This window comes from Molothrus aeneus, chromosome 5 (assembly GCF_037042795.1).
Source record: "Molothrus aeneus isolate 106 chromosome 5, BPBGC_Maene_1.0, whole genome shotgun sequence".
In the NCBI taxonomy this organism is placed as follows: domain Eukaryota; kingdom Metazoa; phylum Chordata; class Aves; order Passeriformes; family Icteridae; genus Molothrus; species Molothrus aeneus.
In genome coordinates this window covers 5,479,551-5,501,919 of record NC_089650.1, presented here as the reverse complement: position 1 = coordinate 5,501,919, position 22,369 = coordinate 5,479,551, and the positions used below count along the sequence as shown (strand labels likewise).

Below are 22,369 nucleotides of genomic sequence, written 5' to 3'. Positions count from 1 at the left end.
CTGCTCCCTCACTCCCTGACAGCAGCCAGGCTTGTGTCATCTTCCTGGACATTTGATTTTACCAGTTTGCCTTACTCTGCCCTGGCCATGGACTGCCATTCATCTGCCAGAAAAAAGGGGCCCAATGCTGCCTGTAACTGGCATTCTCCCCATGGGGGCACTGGGGGTACTCCCTCCCCATGAGCATGGCTGTAAATCCTGCAGCTTAATTTTTCCCTGCATGCATAGTGAACATTTCAAAGTGCTTACAAATCCCCTCAAGCACCATCAAGTCAAACAAGTGACAGTAATGATCAGTGGCAGAATGACAGGCCAGTTCATACCACTTGTTCTTTTACAGGGGCACTTAAAAAGTCTCTGTTGTTCCCCTTTTACAGAACTGTAGCTGCATTTATTCAGAAACTACAAATCTTCACAGATATTTGGTTTTCTGGGAACCAGTGCTGGGTACCAAACTTCTGCTAGTATGACTAAATTACCATGGTATCAATCCCAGTAAGGGCTGATGCCATCAGAATAACAATAACAACAATCTGCATCCCATTCTGCTTTGATTGCCTCTTGTGTGCCTCCACGCTCCCTCCCCTTCCTTCACCCATCTCCTGTACCCAGGATGGTGATGCAGCTCTGTCCAGCATCATTTCTGCTGCAGCCCCTCACAGTCCCCTAGAACCAGAATCTAGTCATTCAGGATAATTGTATTACTGTGAGGGGAAAGGAAGTGAGATTACTTACTCTCTAAGCTGACACCCTCAAGTGAAAAATAATATTTCAATTGGTAGTGTGACCACGAGTTATCGCCCTTTTTTAAAAATGACTACTAGATGAAAGATTCAGATGATGAACCTTAGTCACTACTAGAAAAGCAAATGGTAATATTGCACTTTTCTCCTCCCTGAACACCCCCCACAAACATTAACTGACACCCAAGCCAGCACATGGAACCTACCTCAGCAAACCCTTGCACTCCTCCTGAAGTCAGTGGAGGCTACAGCTGGGGACATGAAGAACCTGGACCCTCTGGGTGATAGTGTTTGCCCTGATGCTATCCTTTAGCCCATCCATTCCATGGATCAGAGATGGGCTGTTTTCATCAAAGCATAAGAAACCAGGAGTGAAGAACACCCACCATGTGTGAGAGTAGCAGAAGATGCTTGTGGTCAGGTCACCTAATGTACCTGCTGGGGACAGGGACCGTGGTTTCTTTAAGGAACAAAAGCAATTGAAAATTCATTTCTCTGTCTTAGCTTCAGTGATTGCCAGCGAGAAAACTGGTTCTGCATCATTTCCAAAAATGACAGATTTTTCACCTTATTGTTATTGTTTTAAAATATGGTTTTGTTTCCCTATCCTTTGCTGTTTCCTCCACCCTCTGCAAAGGATCCTGCCCTTTCACAGCATGTCCACACAGACGGTATTCAGCGTAACTGAGTGGGTGGAAATCTCCACAGGGGTTGTGGAAAGTGCTGCTGACAGAAGAGAAATGGCTCTGTCAGGGCCAGATCCTCCTGCTACTTGTTCTTGCTCCAGTGCTTCCACTGAGAAGTTTCCTTCCTTGAATTTATGCTGAGAGCCAGATTGTCCTGGTTTCAGCTAGGGTAGAGTTAATTTCTTCTCAGTGGCTGTTAGAGTGCTGTGTTTTGAATTCATAATGAGAATGTTTTGGGTTTTTGCTAAGTGTTTATCCTAAGTCAAGGGCTTTTTGCCTTGTCTCATGCTCTGCCAGTGAGGAGCTGAACAAAGGAAACTGAAAGGGACCATAGCTTGGACAGGTGACCTGAACTGACCAAAGGGACATTCTACACCATAGAACATCATGCCCACTACAGAAATGGGAGGGAGTTACCCAGAAGAGGGACCAGTCTGGGTTTGGGAAGAGAGGTCTGGCACGGATCAGTGGGTGGTGAGCAATTGCATCTTGCATTGCTTGTTTTTCCCTAATATTATTATTATTATTAACATCATCATCATTTACCATTGTATTTTACTTAATTTTCAATTATTAAACTATTCTTATCTCAAACTGAAAGCTTTACTTTGATTCTCCTCCCCAGTCCACCAGGGTGGAGGGGTGAGTGGCTGTGTGGTGCTTAATTTCCAGCTGGGCTTGAACCACAGAACAGATGAACTGCTTATGTGCCTCTGCTCTAACCCACAGGTCAGGAAAGGCAAGGAAAAAGATCATGAAAAACAAGCTTCTTTAAAAAAAAAAGTTATTTTCTCCTCTCAAAATAATACTTAGAAAAATGTTTCAGTGCTGTACAGAGGCCCTTGGTGCTGTTTCAATGCTCTTTCATTTTCTGCTGGGTACAACAGTGTCAGCTGGTATCAGTTTTGGGAGCAGTTTCTATCATCCAAGCACCTATTAATGTGAACTTGCTGAAACCATCTCTGTTCACAGGTGCCTCTGGGCAGACTTCATAATAATTTTCTGGCTTTGAGCATAAGAGTGAAATGTTCTGTTTCATAACACTTCCTTCACCGTGTAAGTAGTTTCTCAATGCCCAGGTGATAACTAAGGAGTATCACTGTCAGCTAGAACTTACTGAAATCCTGGAAACTAAGGAATGCTTCATCAGATGAAATTAATTTGCTATAGTTTCACTGACTAGTAGTATTGAAGAACATTCCCTGTCTCCTACCCAGCCTGGGCAAATGCAATGGCAGACTGTGATCTGAAGGTATCTGCTGTATGGCCTCCTGCCTATCTGCTTCTCTCTACGGGTGGCCCTGTAACAAAGCTGTTGTTTGGTGTGGTGTCCATTCTGTCAGTCATTCCTTCCACCATGTAAGGCTCCATTAGCACTAACCATTCCTTCCCAAGAAGCTCTGCATCACAGCATATACTAACAACTCCATTACCTGTTCCATCAGCCTCTTCCTTAAGTCACTGTTTGCAGGTCTAAAACAATTTCCATGGAGCCACATCTTCTCTTACCCCAGTACTCCTATGCTGAGTGGTTAAGTTGGATATGGTGCCAGGGTTACCATAATGGTTTGTTTTGGTAAATGCCTGCTCTGTTTTGCTTCTAAGTTCAATGCACTTCCATAAAGGCTGAAGCAATAAGTACAGAAAATGATAAATCTTCAAAAGCTTTGGGGTTCTGTTGGAAATAATGTGCTACATGAATTTTCCAAAAGGAGATTCAGTCTAGTGAAGGTCTGCAAAAATGAGTTTAAAGCTCAGATCAGCAATAAGTTTGGCAATCTATAGTTCTGAATTGAAGTTCTAGCAACATGCCTATTCCACCAGAAGTTATTTTTCATTTGAGATAATAACAGGTATGCACAAATATGAAGCTGTTCCAAAGCCAAAAGTGTTTCCTGCAATGTTTTAAACCTGCACAGACTTCCCAACCGACTCCTGCTCCAGAGAAAGAGTCTCAATCCACAAATTCACCAGCACTGGAGATGGGAAGCTTCCATTCAAGCAGCCCATTTTCCTTTCAGAAGCCTATCAGCCATTCAGTGCCTGCTCCATTATTCTCTGTTGAGCCTAGCTCTCAATACCACAAGCTATTGTGGCTCCTGTCACTTCCCTTGAATGACAAGCTAACAGCTCTCAGCTCCCACACCCAATGCAAGATGCAGCCATTTCATTCAAGATAAAAAGAGAAACCAGAATGTCCTACCTGCAGCAATTCCCATCTTCCCATCCACAGACACAGACACGGCCGTGCTCACTGTCACCACTTTTGGCAGGCCACCCCCCTCTGTCAAGACACAAATACAGCAGGCTTGGTTAGCTCACCCCCAGAGAGGAATAAAATGCAGCAAAACCAGCTTGCCCCCACATTTTCCCATCCAGGACAGTTTGTACATATTCCTCAACTCTGAAACATCCCAGAATTTTGAGGGCTGCATCTTTCAAGACACAAAAGCAGCCTAATGGGCTATGAGCAGATTTTATTTTTCTCTTCTTTATGGCTCATAATAAAAGTGGCATCCTCAACATAAAGGAAATGTCCAAGGCTGGATGGGGGGGGATTTGAGCAACCTGGGCTCAGGGAAGACATCCCTGCCCACAGCAAGGGGTGTGGAACTAAGAGACCTTTAAGGTCCCTTTCAGCCCAAAATGTTCCATGATTCTGTGATAAAATGTGGAGGACTGGCCTCCTTGATTTTGAGCATGTAGAGCTTCTCTTAGACCAGAGAGCTGTTCTGCTCAATGCACCATCTAAACCCTGTAGACAGAGGAGAAGCAGGACAGGTAATTCTGACAACACCTGCACACCAAAGGCCGGGCTTATGTCAAAGTCTTACCCAAGCCAGGCCAGCACTACAAACTGCAGACACAGCAGCTTCCAGAGCACACTCCATTTTAGAAACAAAGCCTTCTGGGACTTTGTTGCCTAAACTCTCTGATGCCCCAGGGTCTCCCAGTTATTCTTGAGCTGCTGCTTTAAGCATCCTGTAGGTCCTGTGACACATCTGCCAGCCCTGTGCAGATCTCTGAGCTCCCATGGGGCATTTAAAATCACATGGCTGGCTAGGCTCAAGCAACTGAACTCCATCTCTCCTTGTCAGGGCAGTTGTTCCAGCCTGCAATTTTCCATGTGGCAGATTCCATTTCTATATATTTTTTAAGTGATTAGATTAGCTTCAGCTGGGGCACCTCTTTGGGAACTGCCAGGGGACAGTTTAAAGGCCAGTCTGATTGATGTAGTCTGCACCTGGTTCCCTCCTTGCATGCTCTATGGAAATCTCTTCCTTAGACAGATGGGTCAGGGATTCTTTCCTTCCCCACAACTCCAGCATTTGTTACTGCTTTCCATGTCTGCCTTCATCATTATAGGTGTGTCCAGAGCACAACTCAGTGCCTACCACAGTTTAGCCTCACTATTAGGCCTCTCACTATTTTTATTTTTTGATCAAAGCCAGATTAACCTGCTTAAGTGTGTCAAAAGCAGTAAAACCTTTGTGAATTAAACACTCAGCTCACACACCTTGAGCACAATCCTGCCTTTATGGTTGTCCTGGGTTGGCTATATCATGCTTGTATCCCCAGCTGTCTGTTCTGTATATGCTGGATAATAGGTTTTGCACCTTTGAGACTGGTTCCAAGGGGAAAAGGGGGGAGAAAAGAAGCGTGGAGTTTGGGGGACTGCACTCACTCCTCCACATTCCTGCTCCTGGACTGTGTTGCTGCAGCATGGACAGACAGCAGGACAGGGCTTTCCTTTGCCTTTAGTTAGTTTTTAGCTAGCTGAGGCAGAGAAGTTCCCTGGACTGTGGTTTTTGTTTCTCCTGGCCCTGTTTAACCCTGCTCTGCACAGAACACCCAGCAGAGCACCAGCAGCTCCAGCTGTGGGCACCGGGCCGGGCCTGGGCCGAGGCATTTCCAGCACTGGAGGGACTGATCAGAGACTGAGTGAGCTGAGCTACTGCCCACCAAGGGACTTGCTGAGTTTGTCAGCTCTTTGGAGCAGCAAGAGGTTTTATTGTTTATTATTGGTGGCTTTTTTTTTTTTGGTTTTTTTTTTTTTGGTTTTTTTTTTTTTTGGTTTTTTTTTTTTTTTGGTTGGGTTTTTTTTTTTTGTGCTGATGAATCCTTCACCTGTTAAATTAAAATTTGACTGTTTTTTCCACTTTTCTCCAAGGAAATCTTTTTTTTCTGGAACCGGTTGTGGGAGGAGCCACTTGAATTTTCTTTCTAGAGGAAATCCCTTTAGAGGTTTTCTCCCAAATTTGCCCTAAACCAGGACAATAGTGAACCTCAAATGGCTTATTTGAGGATGGGACAAAGAAGCAAAATATACTTAGGGTCTCTAGGAAAAAAATCCCACCTAACACATGAAAAATCTGGGTTGCAAGAACAGTGCTACTTGACATGCAGAGGCTTCCCTGCTGTCCTTTTATTCCTGAGACTTCTGGACACTGGAAGGAGGTGCTGTGCATAAATGATTCTGATGACCTGCAGTCACCTCCTGCTGGTTTCCTCCCCAACAGAGAGCTGTTGGGGGTTTTCCTTCTTAGGTGATTAGAAGCCCATCTGCCATGAAAACCTCCTGCCACAGCAGGGGACTTGTGGAAAACATGAAAAGAGGACTTCAGCATCTGATTTAATAAGAAACTGGGTGGCCTATTTTGGCTAAAATGTGGGACAGCCCTGCTTCATCAGATGTCAAGGAAGGGCCTGGACTCTGCTTTATAGTAAACCACTGTCTCAGAAACACTGGGAATTATTTCCTGGCCCTTCCCAGGCAGTCTCTCTGAGCCCAGCTGCTCATCCCTAAACACTAATAATCTCCTTTACAATTTAGGGCACAAGGTCTTCAGGGCCAAGTGCTACTTCTTACAAGGTGCCTGCAGGCACCAGGTTTCCAGGTGAGTGGGGTTCTGGACTTGATTTAAGCTTCTGACCCATGGCCATGTAACACAAAGAACAGTGCCAGCTCCTTGTCTTCAGTCTTTATCCAAAACTAGCTGTGACTTCTAAGAAAGACACAGCAAGCCACAACCGCAGTGTTTAGCCAGCAGTGACTACTGTGGCCTGGGGAATGGCTGCCCTAGCAAGTCCCACGGGATGGCACTGCCTGGTTTTCCAACCCACGCTCTATTCCAAAGAGCAGATGCCATGGCTTGCAGGGGAGTGAAAGGTCCCTCCTGCCATCTCTCCCCCTCTCTCCACACTTGCTTTTTAAGTGAGATGAAAGGGTGTTGGGGAGAAAGAGGCTTTTGTAGGTTTTGAGTATTTTCTCTTTCCATTCCTTTCCCTATACATTCTGGTTCATCTCTTGCCTTCCAGGCTGGTTTCTTCTCTTTGCTACTTGCTTTCCCACCCACCAGACTCCCACCACTGTGCCACAAAAAGCTTTAACAGCTACAGTGCTGAGCACTGTGACAGAGATGGAGAGCTGGGGGCCAGGGAGGAGCACAGAGGGGCTCTTTGCCTTGTGTGGAGGAGTCTCACATGAATATTTTGTTTTGCTTGTTTGTTTTTAGGCTCTTTTGCTCTCTTCCAGCCTTTGAGAAGGTCCTGGCTGGCCCTGCATATTCACAGGAATATACAGGAACCAACACCTTAAGCAAGAGATATTGAAAAGCCACTCCTTGCTTTCCTCTAGTGTTTGAACTTTGCTGTGTGGGACACCAATGCTGTGGAACAGCCTTCCTTCTCCACCCTTTTCCTCCACTATCTTCTATAACGAACCCATCCTTTCCTGTCATGGAAAGTGGTGATGGAAAAAATGACACCCTCTGAACTTAGACTTCCTGACTGTTGGCTGGTCCCTCACCAGTGCCAGCTGTTACTGCCATCCAGCAGGGCTGATGTTGTTCCCTCCCAAGCCTGGCCACATGTCTGTGTTTCCTTCCTTCTGCAATACCTCTCCTGTTTCCTTCTCATGTTTCGTGTGTATTCCAGCCCCACAAGTACCTTGTGCTCCCCCAGCTCCCGCCTCTCTACACCTTTCCATCTACCCAAGCCCTGCATTTCCATTTCCATCCTTCTCCTCCTCTGTAGCCCTGCATTGCTCATTCCTGACTGCTTTCCTCACACCTTGTAGCTTCATCTTGCAGCATCTTGGCCATGAGCTCTGTGCCCCTCACTGGTGTGAAGGTAACACCAAGAGGGCAGGTCCCAGCGCTTCCCACTAGGCGGGAGGCAGCGATAAAGGTATCCGGATGGGTGCCGTGTGGGATGTGAGGTGTGAAAAGAGCTTTTTTCTCTTTCCCTCTGTCTGCTCCGTGTTTAGCCTGGGGGGTTACCTGATTCATCCTCTGAGACAATGCTGTAGATGAAGCTGCCGGGGGGATGCTCGGCCGCCCTGCGGTACCACAGAGGGAAGTGGTCCATGGTGAAGATGCTTTCCTTGTCCTTCTGTGTCAGGAATTTCCTGCCGGGAGAGAACGCGTTGCTCACGGAGCTCTCCTCAGGGCAACGCAGTGGGACACCTGCGGCAGGGCGCATCGCCCACACCCCACCACCCGGGGTTTTTCTACGGGCGAGGGCAGGCGGTGTCGCCGCTGTCCCTCCGGGGCAAGGCCGGGCTCTCCCTCGCTCCTGAGGGGCGGCCGCGCCCGCCGCGCCTCCCGCGGCCGCCGCCAGGTGCCGCTGTTGGCCCGGGCCAGGCCCGCGGCGGCGGCCCCGGGCGGGCGGTGGGGCCGGGGCGCCCGCGGGCTCCGAGGGCCGGGCAGGGCCGGAGGGAAGCGGGCAGCACGGAAGGGTTACCGGGAACGACAGAAGGGTTACCGGGAACGACAGCCCGCGAGCAGCGCCGCAGTGCCGGGGGAGCAGGTGGGCGAGGGAAGCACAGGTGCTTGTGGCCATTAGTTACTGCAGGGAACGGGGAGCAGGTGAGGGAAGGGGATTAGGCAGTCTCCTACAAAAACAAACCGCACATCCCAAACATAACGTTACACAACTGTGTGTAAATGCTCATCTCTTCAGGAGATGCTCAGAGCAGAGACCTCATAGCAACCTTCCAGTATCTGAAGGGGGGCTATTGGGAAGCTGGAGAGTGACTCTGTTAGGAACTGCAGGGATAGGGCAAGGAGAAATAGGTACAGACTGAAAGAGGGGAAATTTAGGTAAGATAGCCAGAACAGGTTGCTAAAGGAGGTTGTGGATGCCCCAGCCCTGGCAGTGTTCAAGGCCAGGCTGGATAAGGCCTTAAGCAACTTAGTCTAGTGGGAGGTGTCTCTCCCCATGGCAGAATGGGTTGGGAACAGGTGATCTTAAAGGTCCATTCCAATCCCTCAACAAATTCTATGATTCTGTGGTTCCCAGAGAGGCAGGAACTGAAGTGCTTGAGCAAAGAGATGCTTCTGAAGGCAAGAGGATGTGCCCTGGGAGCATGACAAGACAGGCAGTGGGTGCTCAAGCGAGACCTCATAAAAATCAGGTCATTTGCTTCCCTGGAGGTTCATACAGCTTGCCTGGCAAATCCCTTTGTTTTCAGACTCTTGTTTTGCTGTATATTTTGACATAATAATTCCTCATTTAGGATTCCTTCCTTTCAGGGGATTCCAGAAGCTCCTCCTGTGAGATATGTGGGGGTCTGTCTCTACTGTGACTGTTTGAAGCACTGAATGCTGCTCCTGATGAGCAGCGGGAATTATCACATTAGCCTCCTGCAGCACACAGCATTTCTCCCCTGTTGCCAGAGACTGACTACTCTGAGTTGTTCAGACTGCTTCAAACACATGAAGAGTGTCACTTTTCAGGCACAGCAGAGCTTGAGGGTAGAACTCATGTTTGGGGAACTTGGGGACAGTGAAACAGCTGCTGAGAAGGTAATGACCACCACCCACATGGTCCCTTTCTGTTCCATCTGCTGGTGTGCCTCTGTGACCCATCCTTTCCTACAGCAGCATGCATATCCAAAATGCAACAGAATGCAAACTACCCTTTCCATGTCAAAACCCTTCAGTGCACGCATCCTTCTGCCTTGAGGGAGAGGACAAGAGAGTGAATGGGATGTGACAGATGTCAGTCACATCGCTTAACGCCTCACTGCAAGGCACTGGGATGCTGCTGCCATGTGGGCAGCGTGAGAGGCAGACCAGCATAAATCTGGGAGAGGAATTGAGACAGAAAGATCAAACACAGCCAAGCTGGAATGTCGCTGGGGCACTGGAGTGCAGAGCCTTTGCACTGCAAAATGGTCCTGGGGATATGGAGTAACTGTGGGCATTTTCTCTGTCAGCTGACTGAAGTCAGGGAATGGTTGAAGGGTTTCATTCAAATGACTGCTACTTTGGGACAGTATTTTAAGAAAAACTCAAAAGGACCAGAGGAAGACGAAGGCCCCCTACTCTGATTCTGTGAATCAGCATTAATGCCATCAAGGTGTTGCTCCTTTCCATTCTGTCTCCCCAAAAGCATTTCTAAGGGTGGTGGTGGTTTCATGCTGGCCCTCCAGAGACAGACAGAAACCCTGTAATGCAGCTGAGGGACTTACTTGTTGGAAATCTTCTCAGAGCCCACATACAGGGCACTCCTCATGAGCCCAGCCCGAGTGCCCAGAAATGCCATCTCAATGCCTGCCTCAGTATCCCTGTGGAAGAGAAATACACAAGCAGAAGCAAACAGTTCTCACAAGAACAGCCATGATCCAGGGTGAGGGCCTTTCAAACTTGAAGCCACATCTGGAGACCTGGTCCCAAGTTCATTTGCAATGTAACCCATTTACACCAGGAGTGATAGTGGCTCCTCCCTGCTCATGGCAAGAGGGGACAACTGGCTGACAACTGGCAGGTTTAAGACTTGTGCTCAGATTTAAACCTTTGAAGTCTGCTTATTTCATTCTCTTTTAAGTAGGCCATAAGCTCCTCTGCCCCTGCTAGCTCTGCTCCAGGCTACTCTCATGAGGCTGAAGTGCAGGAGAGGAATTGCAGGAGAATGGCTGGATCAGGGATGCAGAGAATGGCCAGGGCAGCAGAATGGGACTAAAGAGGGTGTGTCGGTGTAGCTGTTTAAAAGCTGTGCTGATAACTGTGTGTCCTAGCAGGATTGTCACTGGCTCAGCTTCTGTTTGTGTAGGGATACAAGGAACTGGGACAGGGGTCCAGTGGCCATGTATATCAGTAAGCAGCATGTTGTCTGCTGAAAGGAGATCTGTGTGACATGATACAAGACACCACAAGCAACAGGTGCCTCACTGGAAATAATGAAATACAAAGTTATTTACTGAAGCCAGTCTGTCCACTATCTTCCTGAGGTTCAGTCTGGAGGTACCACCAATAGAGACAATACCAATCTCTCTTTTTTCCACTAGAAAAACCTTCACCAAACTAAAGACTCTCCCAAGGTGGCCCAGCTTACTGGAGTTCACTCCCGAGAGACACTTTTCAAGCTATTTCTAAAGCTATTGAGCTATTTCTATCAGCTTTTGGAGCTATTTCTACAGTTTCTTGTATGCTGTGCAGAAGTTTGTGACTATTTCAGGCACTGCATAAACCCATAGCAGTGTTCTATCCATATTTATGTCTCCTACACTTACAAGGACATGTTGAGGGCCAGTGTTGTCCAGTAGGCCTCCATGGGGGCAGTGACCACTGCATCAAACAGCACTTCCTGGACCAACTCCTCATCACCTAAGGAGAAAAAAGAACAACAAAAATCAGGAGAGAAAGACATGTTTTTCCCTAGATGTTTTAGGGAGTCCCTTGGTAAGGAGCATCTGCCTGTCCAGGACAATGGATCAATGTGGCACAAAAAACAGGCCTCCCCTTACAGGGCAGAGAAGAGGTCCTAACACCCTGGATGGTGGAAAAAACACAGGAGCAGATGTTATAGCCAAGATCACAGAATTACAGAATCAATGAGGTTGGAAAAGACCTCTGAGATCATCAAGTCCAACCTATGACCCAACACCACCGTGTCAACCAAACCACAGCACTGAGTGCCACGTCTTTCCTTAAACACCTCCAGGGATGGTGACTCCACCACCTCCCTGGGCAGCTGTTGCAAAAACTGATCACCTTTTCTGTAAAGAATTTCTTCCTAATGTCCATAATCATCAGACCAGTTACCCTGCAAACTCTGAGGAAGTGTGGTGCCCAAACAAGTGTGGGCAAGTGAGAGGCTTTCAAGTAAGTTATTCATTAGACTGTCACTGGAATCCTTTATTGAGCAGGCTGTCCACAGCCTTTGCCTCAAATCCCTGCCTTGACCTTCCCTCTGGGCATCCTGTAGAGAGGATACCAGCCAACACCTTCCACTCATGTAGCTCCCTTCAAAACCACTAGAAACTTTTTTATGGTCTCTACTCTGTCCCTTTGCTCACTGGCTTCTCTGTTAGCCCACCTTTCTTCCTGTGAGTCACAAAACATTTTCCTGTCCTGGTTTTCAGCAGATGCTCAAGCCAGTCCAGGCTACCAATCTAATCCACTTTGCACTGGAGCTAAGAAGTGATTAGGAAAGTTCAAGGTATTGTCATGTGCCAAATGACATGCCCCAGAGCTCCATTTATTTGACCTGCTTTGTTTCTGTATTGCCCTAATTGTTTTAATCTGTGTGAACATGGTGACCATCATGTCCCAGAAATGCTCCTTTCAGTGCTGTCCTAGATGGAGCCACCCCATCATTTCAGTGTTTCTGGCACTGAAACTTTGTGGGTTGATATTCCCCAGGTGTCCCTTAATGTTTTAGCTCAAGTTCTCCCAAATTTCTTTCCCACAAATTTCAGGATCCTTCTCTCCATAGCTGTTGTTATTCAAGCTTCAAAATCAGACCCGACCATGAGATCTTTCCCTCTTGAGGCCCCCCATGTCTAGGATTCATGTGTTCAAGTTGTACTTGTTTTTCCTCCACAGCACTTCTAAGCCTGTATATTTCTTCATATCAGCTCTCCTGAAACTTTCCTCCTCCCTGGCCTCTTCAAAGCATACACCTCCTCTTTCCAGCCCACTCCAAGGACAGCCAGGAGGGCTCTGCTCACATTGTGCAAGAGAGGAAGGATTAATGGATTACAGTTGATTTTGCTTTTAAGAGATTCCCATGCTTGTGCCAAAAGTTTGAGCCTCTGAGGTGCAGCCTTACATACAAAAGCTTGTACTTGGCACAACTGAGGGGGTTGAAGGACATCCTAAAACCAAACTGCTGTAAGGAATTCCTGTGCACAGCTGGCCATCTCTGCCCCCATAGAGATCCCACTCTTCAGTGGTGCATTATCAGCTGCAGGAGAATGGGACCTGCTGCAAGGGATGAGCAGCAGGGGGAGCAGGAAAGATAATAATCCTGTAACCATTTTTCTCTCTTGGATCAGTTACCTGTTGTGCTTGGAAAACAAAATTAATAATCCTTGTTCTAAAAAAACCCATCTCTCCAGAGGGCACAGTGAGCCCTTGGAGGATGATGCCTGGTGTCCCTGGGAAACTGAGTTGTCTCAGCACTTTTCCTGGCTTCTACTGCCATTGTCCCCTCTAGGCCACTAACTCTGTCTCAAACCTGGTGTGCAGCTGCTGCCAAGCTCCATTCAAGCCTTCCATTTTCCAGTATTTCCTGTGCTGAGACCTCCAATAAGGCTGAGTTATGTGTCAGCTTTGAAATAGAAAATAATCCTCTGATGGAGACAAGGGGGTGGATCCTCAGCTCATTTCCACTTGTGAATTGATCTGGGCTTGAGTTCAGTCCTGCCTGTGTAAGCAAGTGCCACAGGGGCTCAGTCTGAGACAAACAGTTTGTCACAGTCCCCTCTCCCTTGTGAGAGTACAGGCAAACCCCAGCAGGGCACTTGCAGTGCCTGGGACTCACATTCCAGGTCAGGCTCCTCTCCAGTGAGGAAACGGATCACAGCCTCCAGCTGGCTGAGCTTCCGGTGGTCGGGATCAATGTCGGTGATGCAGTAAATCCTGGTGGGAAGGGGAGAACAAATCCAAAAGGGCAAAGAGAAACCATGGTAAAAAAAAGGCTTCTGGATGATAATAACTGTGAAAAGAAAGTCAGCAAGAAACCTTGGTCTGAAAAGTCTTCACTTTTACATTGCTGCATGGTGTGCCCACTCTAAAGCTAACAGTGTGGCTGTAAGTCAAACCCTGCCACTAAACCAAACACCAATTAAGCTGACTGCTGTGCTCAGCAGGGTTGCTGTGCTCTCCAGCATCAGCTCACAACAAAACTGAGCTGTTCCAAATCCTGCCAGCAGTTTCCTGTGTTATGTTGTGTAAGATGTGTACATGTGCCTGTGCAGACAATAACAGTGTGATGGAGAGACCTGAAAAGCAGAGGGTCATGTGCAACATGAGACCAGACTAGGAGCAGAAAAAATAAGAGACAGACGAACAAAGTGTGCAATGAGGAATGATCTTGCAGTGAGATATGGTGACAACAAAAGCTGTCCCACGGGGACAGAACTGCAGGAGCCTCAGGACACAGTTTGGCAAAAGTAAAAGGATGTATTAGAAATGCTCTGTGCTATGAAAGAAACCAGTCTTCTAATCCTGCTTCCAATTTTGACTGCTCCATTGTCAGGACAAGGGAGAGGAAGGGGTTATAAGAGAGAATTAAAAGTCATAAAGGGGCTGAAAGGAGTGATTTATGAGAAAAGTCTAAGAGAAATGAATATGTAAAGTGTGGTAAGCTGACACCTGAAGTCAGGAGTAGAAGAAGGAGAAGTTGCTGTTTGTGTCTCAAGTGTGCTGCTTGTGAAACTTGACAGCGTAATGAGAGGTGAGAAGGGGTGCAGGGCTGCTTGAATATAGTTATTTTGGCTTTGATACAGCCTGGGTTCATGTGACTGAGTGGGACTGAATGTTGGGTTCATGAAAACCCCAAACCTCACAGCAGTAAATGGAAAGTGCCGTGCTTCACCCTGTTTCATATCCAAACCAAGCAAAACTGTAAGTTCTGCTTGCTATTGAAATGGGGGTCATAAATCACCTCCCTGTTCACTAGAAGTTAGGTCTAGGCACAGTTCAGAAGGATGCCAACCAAAAATAAACTAGGATTTAAAAAAGCATTTCAATCTCTCACCAAGCTTGCAACAAAATTGCCTAACAGGTCTGACATAGTGTAGGTTTTGTAAGACAATTCTGAGCAATGTGAGGAGGAACAAAGTAAGTGTGAGCACAGAAGACTGAGGATAAATCTCAGCTGTTTCTTAGGAGAGGAATGTGCCAGGTCTTGGTGGGATCTCCCAAAGGAAGAAGGGAAAGTCAATTGCCTGGAGACAATCAGGTCTTTGCAGGTACAGCACCTGCACAGCACTGCTTTTTCCCTATGCCACAGAGGGTGGTGAACTCAAACCAGATTGCTGGGAACTTTGCCCAAACATCATGACAAAGTCCTGTGTCACTGACAGGATTTCTTGCACTTACCATTCATTTGCTAAGGACAGGTCTGGCTGGAGCAGATCATGCAAACCTGAAACCAGAGAGAACGTGGAGTATTCAGTGAGGAAGCAGACAGACATATAGAGGCTCTGAAGGAGAACTGGTGACATTCAGAGTAGCTCTCCTGTCCCTTTCAGATTAACCTACCTTCTTCCACTGAAGTGTTCCCCAGCAGGATGTACTCCCCGTGCCCCCTGGACAGCACAACACCCAGGCTGCAGGCAAGAAGGAAAACAGAGGGCTTGTCAGCAAGGAAAGGTGTCATTGCCTGCAGTTACAACCCTTAATGACATTAACTCCCTCCACAGCTATTAAAGAAAAGAACATCATCAGAAGAGGATTAAGTGAGATCTGATTTCAGCACAGGGGGCTAAGGAACCTGTCTGCAGAGTTATGAGGCATTACTGGTGACAATTTTTTTGGCCAACACTGTAGGTTCAGGTCAACGATAACATTTCTCAAATCTCTGCCAGTTTTAAACAATTTCAGCTGGGGGAAAAAAAACCCAACACCCCCTCCTGCCCCTCTTCCCCACAATTTCCTTCATTTGTTATTTGCTGTTTTATAATTTTCAGTGTATAACAATGTTGAGTTTTTTTTAAAGCCATACACCAGTACCATAAACCATATTCAATGGAAATGAAAATTTAAGCTGTCTCATTTCTCTGAAATAAAACAATATGCTTTACCTAAGGTATAGCTGTCAGACACTGAATTTCAGTTAAATAATAATATTCCTTTTGAATTGACCCCAAATAATAATTTAATGGCAACAGGAACAAAGAAGTCATTTATTCCTACTGCTCTACTCATGTCTTGTAAGCAATATTTATGAAGAGAAGGAACTGATCTGCTGATCAGACTTCTGATACACTGTATTGGCACCACGAGTCCTTGCTCACCTGAAGGGTGTGCCACTGATGTCCGTGAAGAAATAATCGTTGGTGAGGAAGAGAACTCGTTTCTGAAATAAGAGAATGAATGAGTAAGAGAGACCCTCTGACAGAGCAAGGGCATAGTGGTGATGGGGGCCTGGGATAATGTCCCCAAGGCTGAGCAAAGCCAACACCTCACACCCTGCTAGGGCTGGCTGGAGGCTGGCATGAATGTGCAGTATTCAGCATATTCAGCACCTCGAGACTTTCAGGATCCAGGCAGCCACTCTATCTTTCCAACAAGGGCTTCAGATAAACCTTTCTTTGTTCTAGGGCTCCTGCACTGGCTGCAGGAAGGGCTGGGGGGAAGTTGCCCTCCCTCTCGCCCTCTCCAAGCACATGTGCTGGGGCCCTGCTGCTCTTCTGCTAGACACAGCAACCCTGACAGCTTTGCACATCATCATCATCATCTCCAGCTGGAGGGGGCTCAGGGGCAGATAGGAAGGAGGAGTGGAGTTGAAGGAGAGGCAGAATGGCAAACCTATCCTCTGCGTGGGTGGGCAGCCAGGGCCAAGTCTCCCCACTCCTGTAGGAAATGCTGATATTCCTGACATTTGCTTTCACACCAAAGTGGGACAAAACATTAGCATATTCCAATTTTGTTAAAAAAAAATCAGTTAAAAAAAATTTACATTTTCAATTTGGAAAAAAAGTGCTGTTTCAAATCCAAGCCATTTTGATTCGCACACAAATATTTTTTTCAGACTGACATTTCAACTGAAGACATTTCAGATTATTGAAAGCTGCCTCAGAACTTCATCTGTTTGCCAGACTGGCCTTTTCCTGTAGGAAAGTGTTGATTTCAGTGGAACGCTTTTCCAAAGGAGAAAAGTTTCTGGAAAGTTTCTATCCAAGCCTTATGCCACTATATGAACCCTAATATGTTTAAAATCCTAGACCCAGTCTGAGAACGAGGTGAGAGGATGTGTGTGGGAGACGGGGAGTGAACACAGAAAACTCAGTGTTCCCCAGGGAAAGTCATGCCTGCTGTAACCTGCTTGAGCTGAGCAGCCCTGGAAGGGGAGTGAGGCACAGAGGGCTCCAGCTCCACAGTGTGCACCAAGTTTGTGCTCACTGTCCTGACAGGGATGGGGGATAGCATTAGGTGTGATGGGCATTCAGGATATTGGTAGGTGAGAAGGTGGCAGGTGGCTTAGCCCCTTTTCCCACCCCTCTCTCATGCATGGCAACTGTACTGCTGAACAACAGGGTCTTCTGCTGGGCCAAGACCACACAGAATCACAGAATCACTGAGGTTGGAAAAGACCTCTGAGATCACCGAGACCATCCTTTGAGCTATCACCACCTTGTCAAGCAGACCATAGCACTAAGTGCCACATCCAGGCCTTTCCTGAATACCTCTAGGGATGGTGACTCCACCACCTCCCTGGGCGGTCCATTCCAATTTTTAAATAACCCTTCACATGAAGTTATTTCTCTTAATGTGCAAGATCTCCCAAAGGGCTGTGGTACCCCCAGAGAATATCACTTGGTGGTGTTTTGGTGGCTGTGGGTGGTCTGAAAGGTATTAACCCTCCCTTTTCTTGCCTGTCTGATCTGATGATGGAGGCAGGGAGGCACAGAAAAGACCTGGCCACTACCTTGATACCCTTTCCTTTAGCAGGGCTTGTTCTGCTCCTTTTTTCCCCTGACCTGCCCCTCTTCTGGTGAGTGCTCAGCCAGCCCCAAGACAGCTGGAGGTACCACCCCTTAGCCATGGCATGGAAAAGAAGCAGAGCCACCCCTGAGCCAAGTGGGGCTGAGGATGATCAGGCAGGACTTGGCTGCATAGCAGGGCTCAAGGGAGGAGAGCATGGGCATGTTGGCACAGTGACAGGATGGCTGACTGCCATCCCCTGCAGTTTGGGAACACATGGATTTCCAGACTGGATGCTGTGCTAGGCATCCAGGCCTGGCTGCTGCCATTACCAGGGGTTTGCCACAACTTCCACCCATGTCCTCTCTCTTTCGCTTTCACAGTCACAGCCCTTCTGTACACAAGCTGCAAGAGAAGGCATTTCTGCCCCTAGAACTCCCCAACAACTGCCTCCTGTATTTGCTCCTTGTTGTTTCCTCTCTATCTCACTCTGTTCTCAATACCCTCCTGAAATCAATGTGGGGTATCAACATTTACATGGCTGACACAAACATTTCTATCCCCTTCACTCAGGTCTTCTCTCCACAGTCTGGGTGCCTCATTCTATTTGTTTCCAGGCTCTGTCAGCACTTTCTTTGTTTCAAAGCTGCTCTGCTTCATCAGCTAGCAGAGTACAAGTGGGAATTACTAAGCTTCATTGCTGGTTTGCACTCCATGTGTATTCTGATAATAGTAAAATTGTCACAGACTCAGTCCCCTGTTGTGCTTCATAAGGCTTCCAGAGCTGCAGAATGGAACAAATAATATCTCTTTACCAAGGCTACTTTTTGTTATCTTCTTTTTCTCCTGGGTAGGGGAGCAGAAGGATGTCTCTAAAATATTGAACTAAAAGATAGCATTGGATGACTCAGAAGAGTGTTACTGAGGGTGCACAAAGGGGTTAAGCTAGCAAAAGAAGCAATCTAGACCCACAAAGAATAGGTCTTGCTCTAAAACCTTGATTACTTTTCTGATAGAATAACTAAGGTAATGGATGAAGGAAATAAAGGTCATTCAATATATTTGGGTTTATATAAAGTACTTGAAACAGCTTCTCATGAACTTTTATTCCAAAAAATCTGTTAAAGTGGGCTTAAATAAGATATAGAGGGAGAACCAGCTGCAGAACTGTAAACAGAAAAACAGTAAACAACAGGCCATGGAGGGAAGAAAATCTAATGGGAGGAACAGACTCTGCCTCAGCAGCCCTTCTGTACAGGGATCTATCTGTAAGACAAAACAGAACATTTCTCTGCATACTGAAAAAAGTGTCTCAACAGCCCTTAAAATTAGAAAGGCTGGATGGAAAGGAGAAGTGGGTTTCATGTGGAAAAATGGCAACTGGAAAAAATAGCTAAGAAACACAGAATTGAGGGCGGCAGTTCCAGTGCAGTTGTGGGAGGGAGAAAAAAATTGAAGGGACAGCAGAAAGAAGATTGGGGGCTCCCTGTTCAGAAATATCCTACTGCAGAGAATAGCTGCTCTGTGCAAAGCAACAGGGAAACAGTCCCATAATTCAGTGAAGCCCTGGGACTTGGGCACTAGAAATGATAGAAGAGTCAACAGGAACAATCATAATAGCTGAAAAGTGTGCAAGTATTTCAAACACAGATGTTAGCAATGCTCAGGAGAAGAAAAGCAAAGCCATTGACAGGTCCATGGGAGTTACAAACACCAGGAATAGAAAGAAAAAAAATGTAGGGACAAGATCTAGCAGGACAACCATTAAGAGGAAACAGAGGGGTGTCTCCAGTAGGAAATGGCCCCATTTCTGCAGTGGCTGTGAGCATTTGGTTTGTTGGAATTAATGCTGACTGTGGCTTAGCATGGGAACAGTTTAGCCAGCCACTGAAAAAAATGCTCTCTATAAAGGATGGAAAATTTTCCTGAAATATAGAAGACTTCTGGGCAGTGTAACTTGCAGGACTCTGGAATACTTCCTAACAGGAAATGATGAAAGCCAAAATCTTCGAGGGAGTTAAATAAATGTGAATGAAAAAGTACCAGTGAACATAAATGTACGAGATAATTTTGCACTGATTCCAAAGGAAGATGTATAACCCTGCCCTAGAGCTGGTAGGGAGTGTTCAAAAGTCTCCATTTCACTAGGACTTTTCATAAAACATCTGCAAATATTTGCATAGAAATTTAATCCTGGACCTGGATAAAGGGAATCACATTCTGATGAAGTGAGGGACAAAGTTTTCATGAGTGGTTTTTTATAGGGAAAGAGGGTGGCAAAACAGTCTCCAAATCTCCTTCTGCCTAAGTCAGTTCAGCATGGTCTTCCCCTATTCTAACTCTTGAAGATGTCTGATTCATTTCACAGCCCTATAAACAATGAACAACATGCTCTTTGGCTTTGCCTGGACAAAGCAGGGAGCTGAGAGATGTTTCCAGTACCTTTCTGAGAGCAGAATGTTGGTAGGTGTAACAAGCACTTCTAATGATGTTCTCTTGTATGTCTTTAGCACATGGGTTACATATGTGGTGAAACAATGAAATCCTCACACTCAGGAATGCTGAACATTGAAAACCACATCCCTTGTGGTTTTTCAGCATCCACCCCCCTGGGTGACCTGAACAGAAGGAGAATTTCTTACCCCTTTGTCCACAGGGACCTTCACATCCATGGAGAGGTAGCCTGTTTCCCCATTGATCATAGCACTTCTCAGCTGCAGAGGTGAACAAATTTGCTGTTAGTGTCTCCAGGCAGGACCCAGGAGGAATTAACAAAGCCACTTGTAATTAACACACAGGGGCTGGCAGAAACAATCACTGTTGGCTCCCTCTCTGTCTTGCTTCCTTTAAACAGAAATCCTGTTTGCAGTGATCAGAATCTTTGGACAGTCAAGCTGATAAGTGATACAGAATAGTAATAGTTTATCCTGAAAGCTTCTTGATATGTCTTTGAGCAAAAATAAAAGATCTGGAATCTATGAAATTGCCAGTCCCAGTTACAGACTTCACTGTTTGGCAGCCAGAAATTCATTAGCACAGTGCTTTGAGAGCCTAGAAGAGGAGAAAACTGAGAAACTCACTAACTCCCTCAGACTGAATCCAAAGATCTTTGACATTTTTAAAACTGATTTATAAATTATAGGCTGTATTCAGCACCACTTCTGAGGGGCAGCAAAGCAGCTGTTTAGCACAGTAAAGCAAGACTATATGAGAGCAGGGTAGGCAGTGAGAAGACCACTTTATTCAACCCAGGTTCCAAAGGTAAAATATAATTTTCACAGTGACTCCCAGCCTCTTGCAAGAAAGATCCAGGAAATTTTTCCACAAGTACAGAGGCTTTGACTTCAGGTCCAGCCTGCCAGAGCATATCAAGTCTATTGCTTCAGGCTGGATAGAAAAAAATAGGTGGGAAGTAACTTACTCATTCACAAATTGTTTCCTTACTTCCAGAAACAGGCCTCCATTCAGGTGCTAGCCAGTCTCAACTGCATTGGCTTTACAAGGCCATGGTTTTGTTTATTATGGCTGTTTGATGTGGGTTATTTACAGACCTAGAATATGAAGCTCATGTTTCCCAAGGCCCACATCTTGGAAATGAAAACACTGAGTGGTACTATTACTCCTTTTTGGCTAAGAGTGTTTGACCTTCTTCCAGAGCCTCAGCATACTCTCCGTTCTGGTCTGACAGCCTGCAGGATTTGTTATGGGTTCTGGGTTAAGAATCATAGAATATCCTGAATTGGAAACAGGATCAGCAAGTCCAACTCCTGGCCCTGCACAGCATCATCCCCAAGAATCCCATTGTGCCCGAGAGCATTATCCAAACACAGCCACTGGCAGGCTGTGCTGTGCCACTGCCCTGGGGAGCTGTTCCAGTGCCCAACCACCCCTGGGGGAAAAACCTTTTCCTGATACCCAACCTCAACCTGCCCTGGCACAGCTTCAGGCCATTCCCTGAGTCCTGTCACTGTCACCACAGAGAAGAGATCAGTGCCTGCCCCTCCTCTTCCTCTCTCAGGGAAGTTGTAACTGCACTGAGGTCTCCCCTCAGCCTCCTCCAGGCTGAACAGACCAAGAGACCTCAGCCACTCCCCTCCAGACCCTTGACCCTTCTCCTTTTTCCTCCCACATCATGAATATCCCTGTGCTGCTTTACAGACAAGCCCAAACCCTGGCTGCTGCCTGGCTGCAGGTTGCACCATTGTGCATCAGTTGGTGTTTTTCAGACAATGCCAACTTGCCTCTCCTGGATTTCTTTTTGCAGATGGCTGTATTACACATCACTAGCACTTGGGCATATTTTTCCAGCCTGAATGTGCTGCTTATCAGCATTGCTGAGATTATACTGCAACTGATGTGGAGTCTGTCATTGATCTAATACCATAGCTACAAATATGAGTGTTGAAATGTTGGCAGCTTTCTGCTGCAGTGGGTGTATCTTGAGAGCCTCTAGACTTGCTGAAGTCACACTGCAGATACTGCTCACGTCACTGAATGTCTCTGCACCCTCTGTGACTGCAACCTTTCTTTCTTCTGGAAGATGCAGTACAGGAAGACAAAGAAGCTTTTGTTTCTCATGCTGGTTTCATGATTTTTTGTCCCCTGGATAGTTTTACTCTGCTTGCCTATGGACAGAAACCTTACACTTGGTATTGTATTTGCATTCAGGTATCAGTGTCAGACTGACTTGGTTAGGAGCCCACTAGCCAAATAAATATGAGAGCAAAGCAGATTTCTTTCATTTCCTGGGTTTTTTTTAATAGCAAACCAGGCAAAGAGGTATAGCTCTAAAAGTGGCTCCAGTGAGAGAGAAAACTGCAATGGGAGCACAGTGAACCTACAACAAAGCTTCTGGCAACTTGTATCTTGGTGGTTCCACTGCATGTAAGCTTATTTTTGTCTTGCTTTCCACGTTACTTAGTTCTGCTGTGTTCCCTTTCTCAATCTGCCACTCTTCCCCCTCCCAAACTCCTTTGATGCTGCCTTTATACTTGGCCTACACTAGTGGCAGTAGCTACTTTGATCCTCTTGCTGCTCTGTTTGTCCTGCCCGTTTAAGT

The 22,369-nt window shown here is 46.5% G+C and overlaps 1 protein-coding gene across 1 annotated transcript in view; it reads right to left on the bottom strand.

Moving 5' to 3' along the window:
* CACNA2D4 (calcium voltage-gated channel auxiliary subunit alpha2delta 4) overlaps positions 1-22,369 on the bottom strand; it is a 119,845-nt gene that overhangs the window by 61,067 nt on the left and 36,409 nt on the right. The window contains exons 19-27 of the mRNA XM_066549571.1: positions 19,953-20,024; positions 15,681-15,742; positions 14,926-14,993; positions 14,764-14,809; positions 13,202-13,299; positions 10,947-11,040; positions 9,906-10,001; positions 7,711-7,838; positions 3,633-3,713 (exon numbers count right to left, since the gene is read on the bottom strand). Of these exons, the coding sequence (XP_066405668.1) occupies positions 3,633-3,713; positions 7,711-7,838; positions 9,906-10,001; positions 10,947-11,040; positions 13,202-13,299; positions 14,764-14,809; positions 14,926-14,993; positions 15,681-15,742; positions 19,953-20,024 (745 nt within the window). The remainder of the gene's footprint in view (positions 1-3,632; positions 3,714-7,710; positions 7,839-9,905; positions 10,002-10,946; positions 11,041-13,201; positions 13,300-14,763; positions 14,810-14,925; positions 14,994-15,680; positions 15,743-19,952; positions 20,025-22,369) is intronic.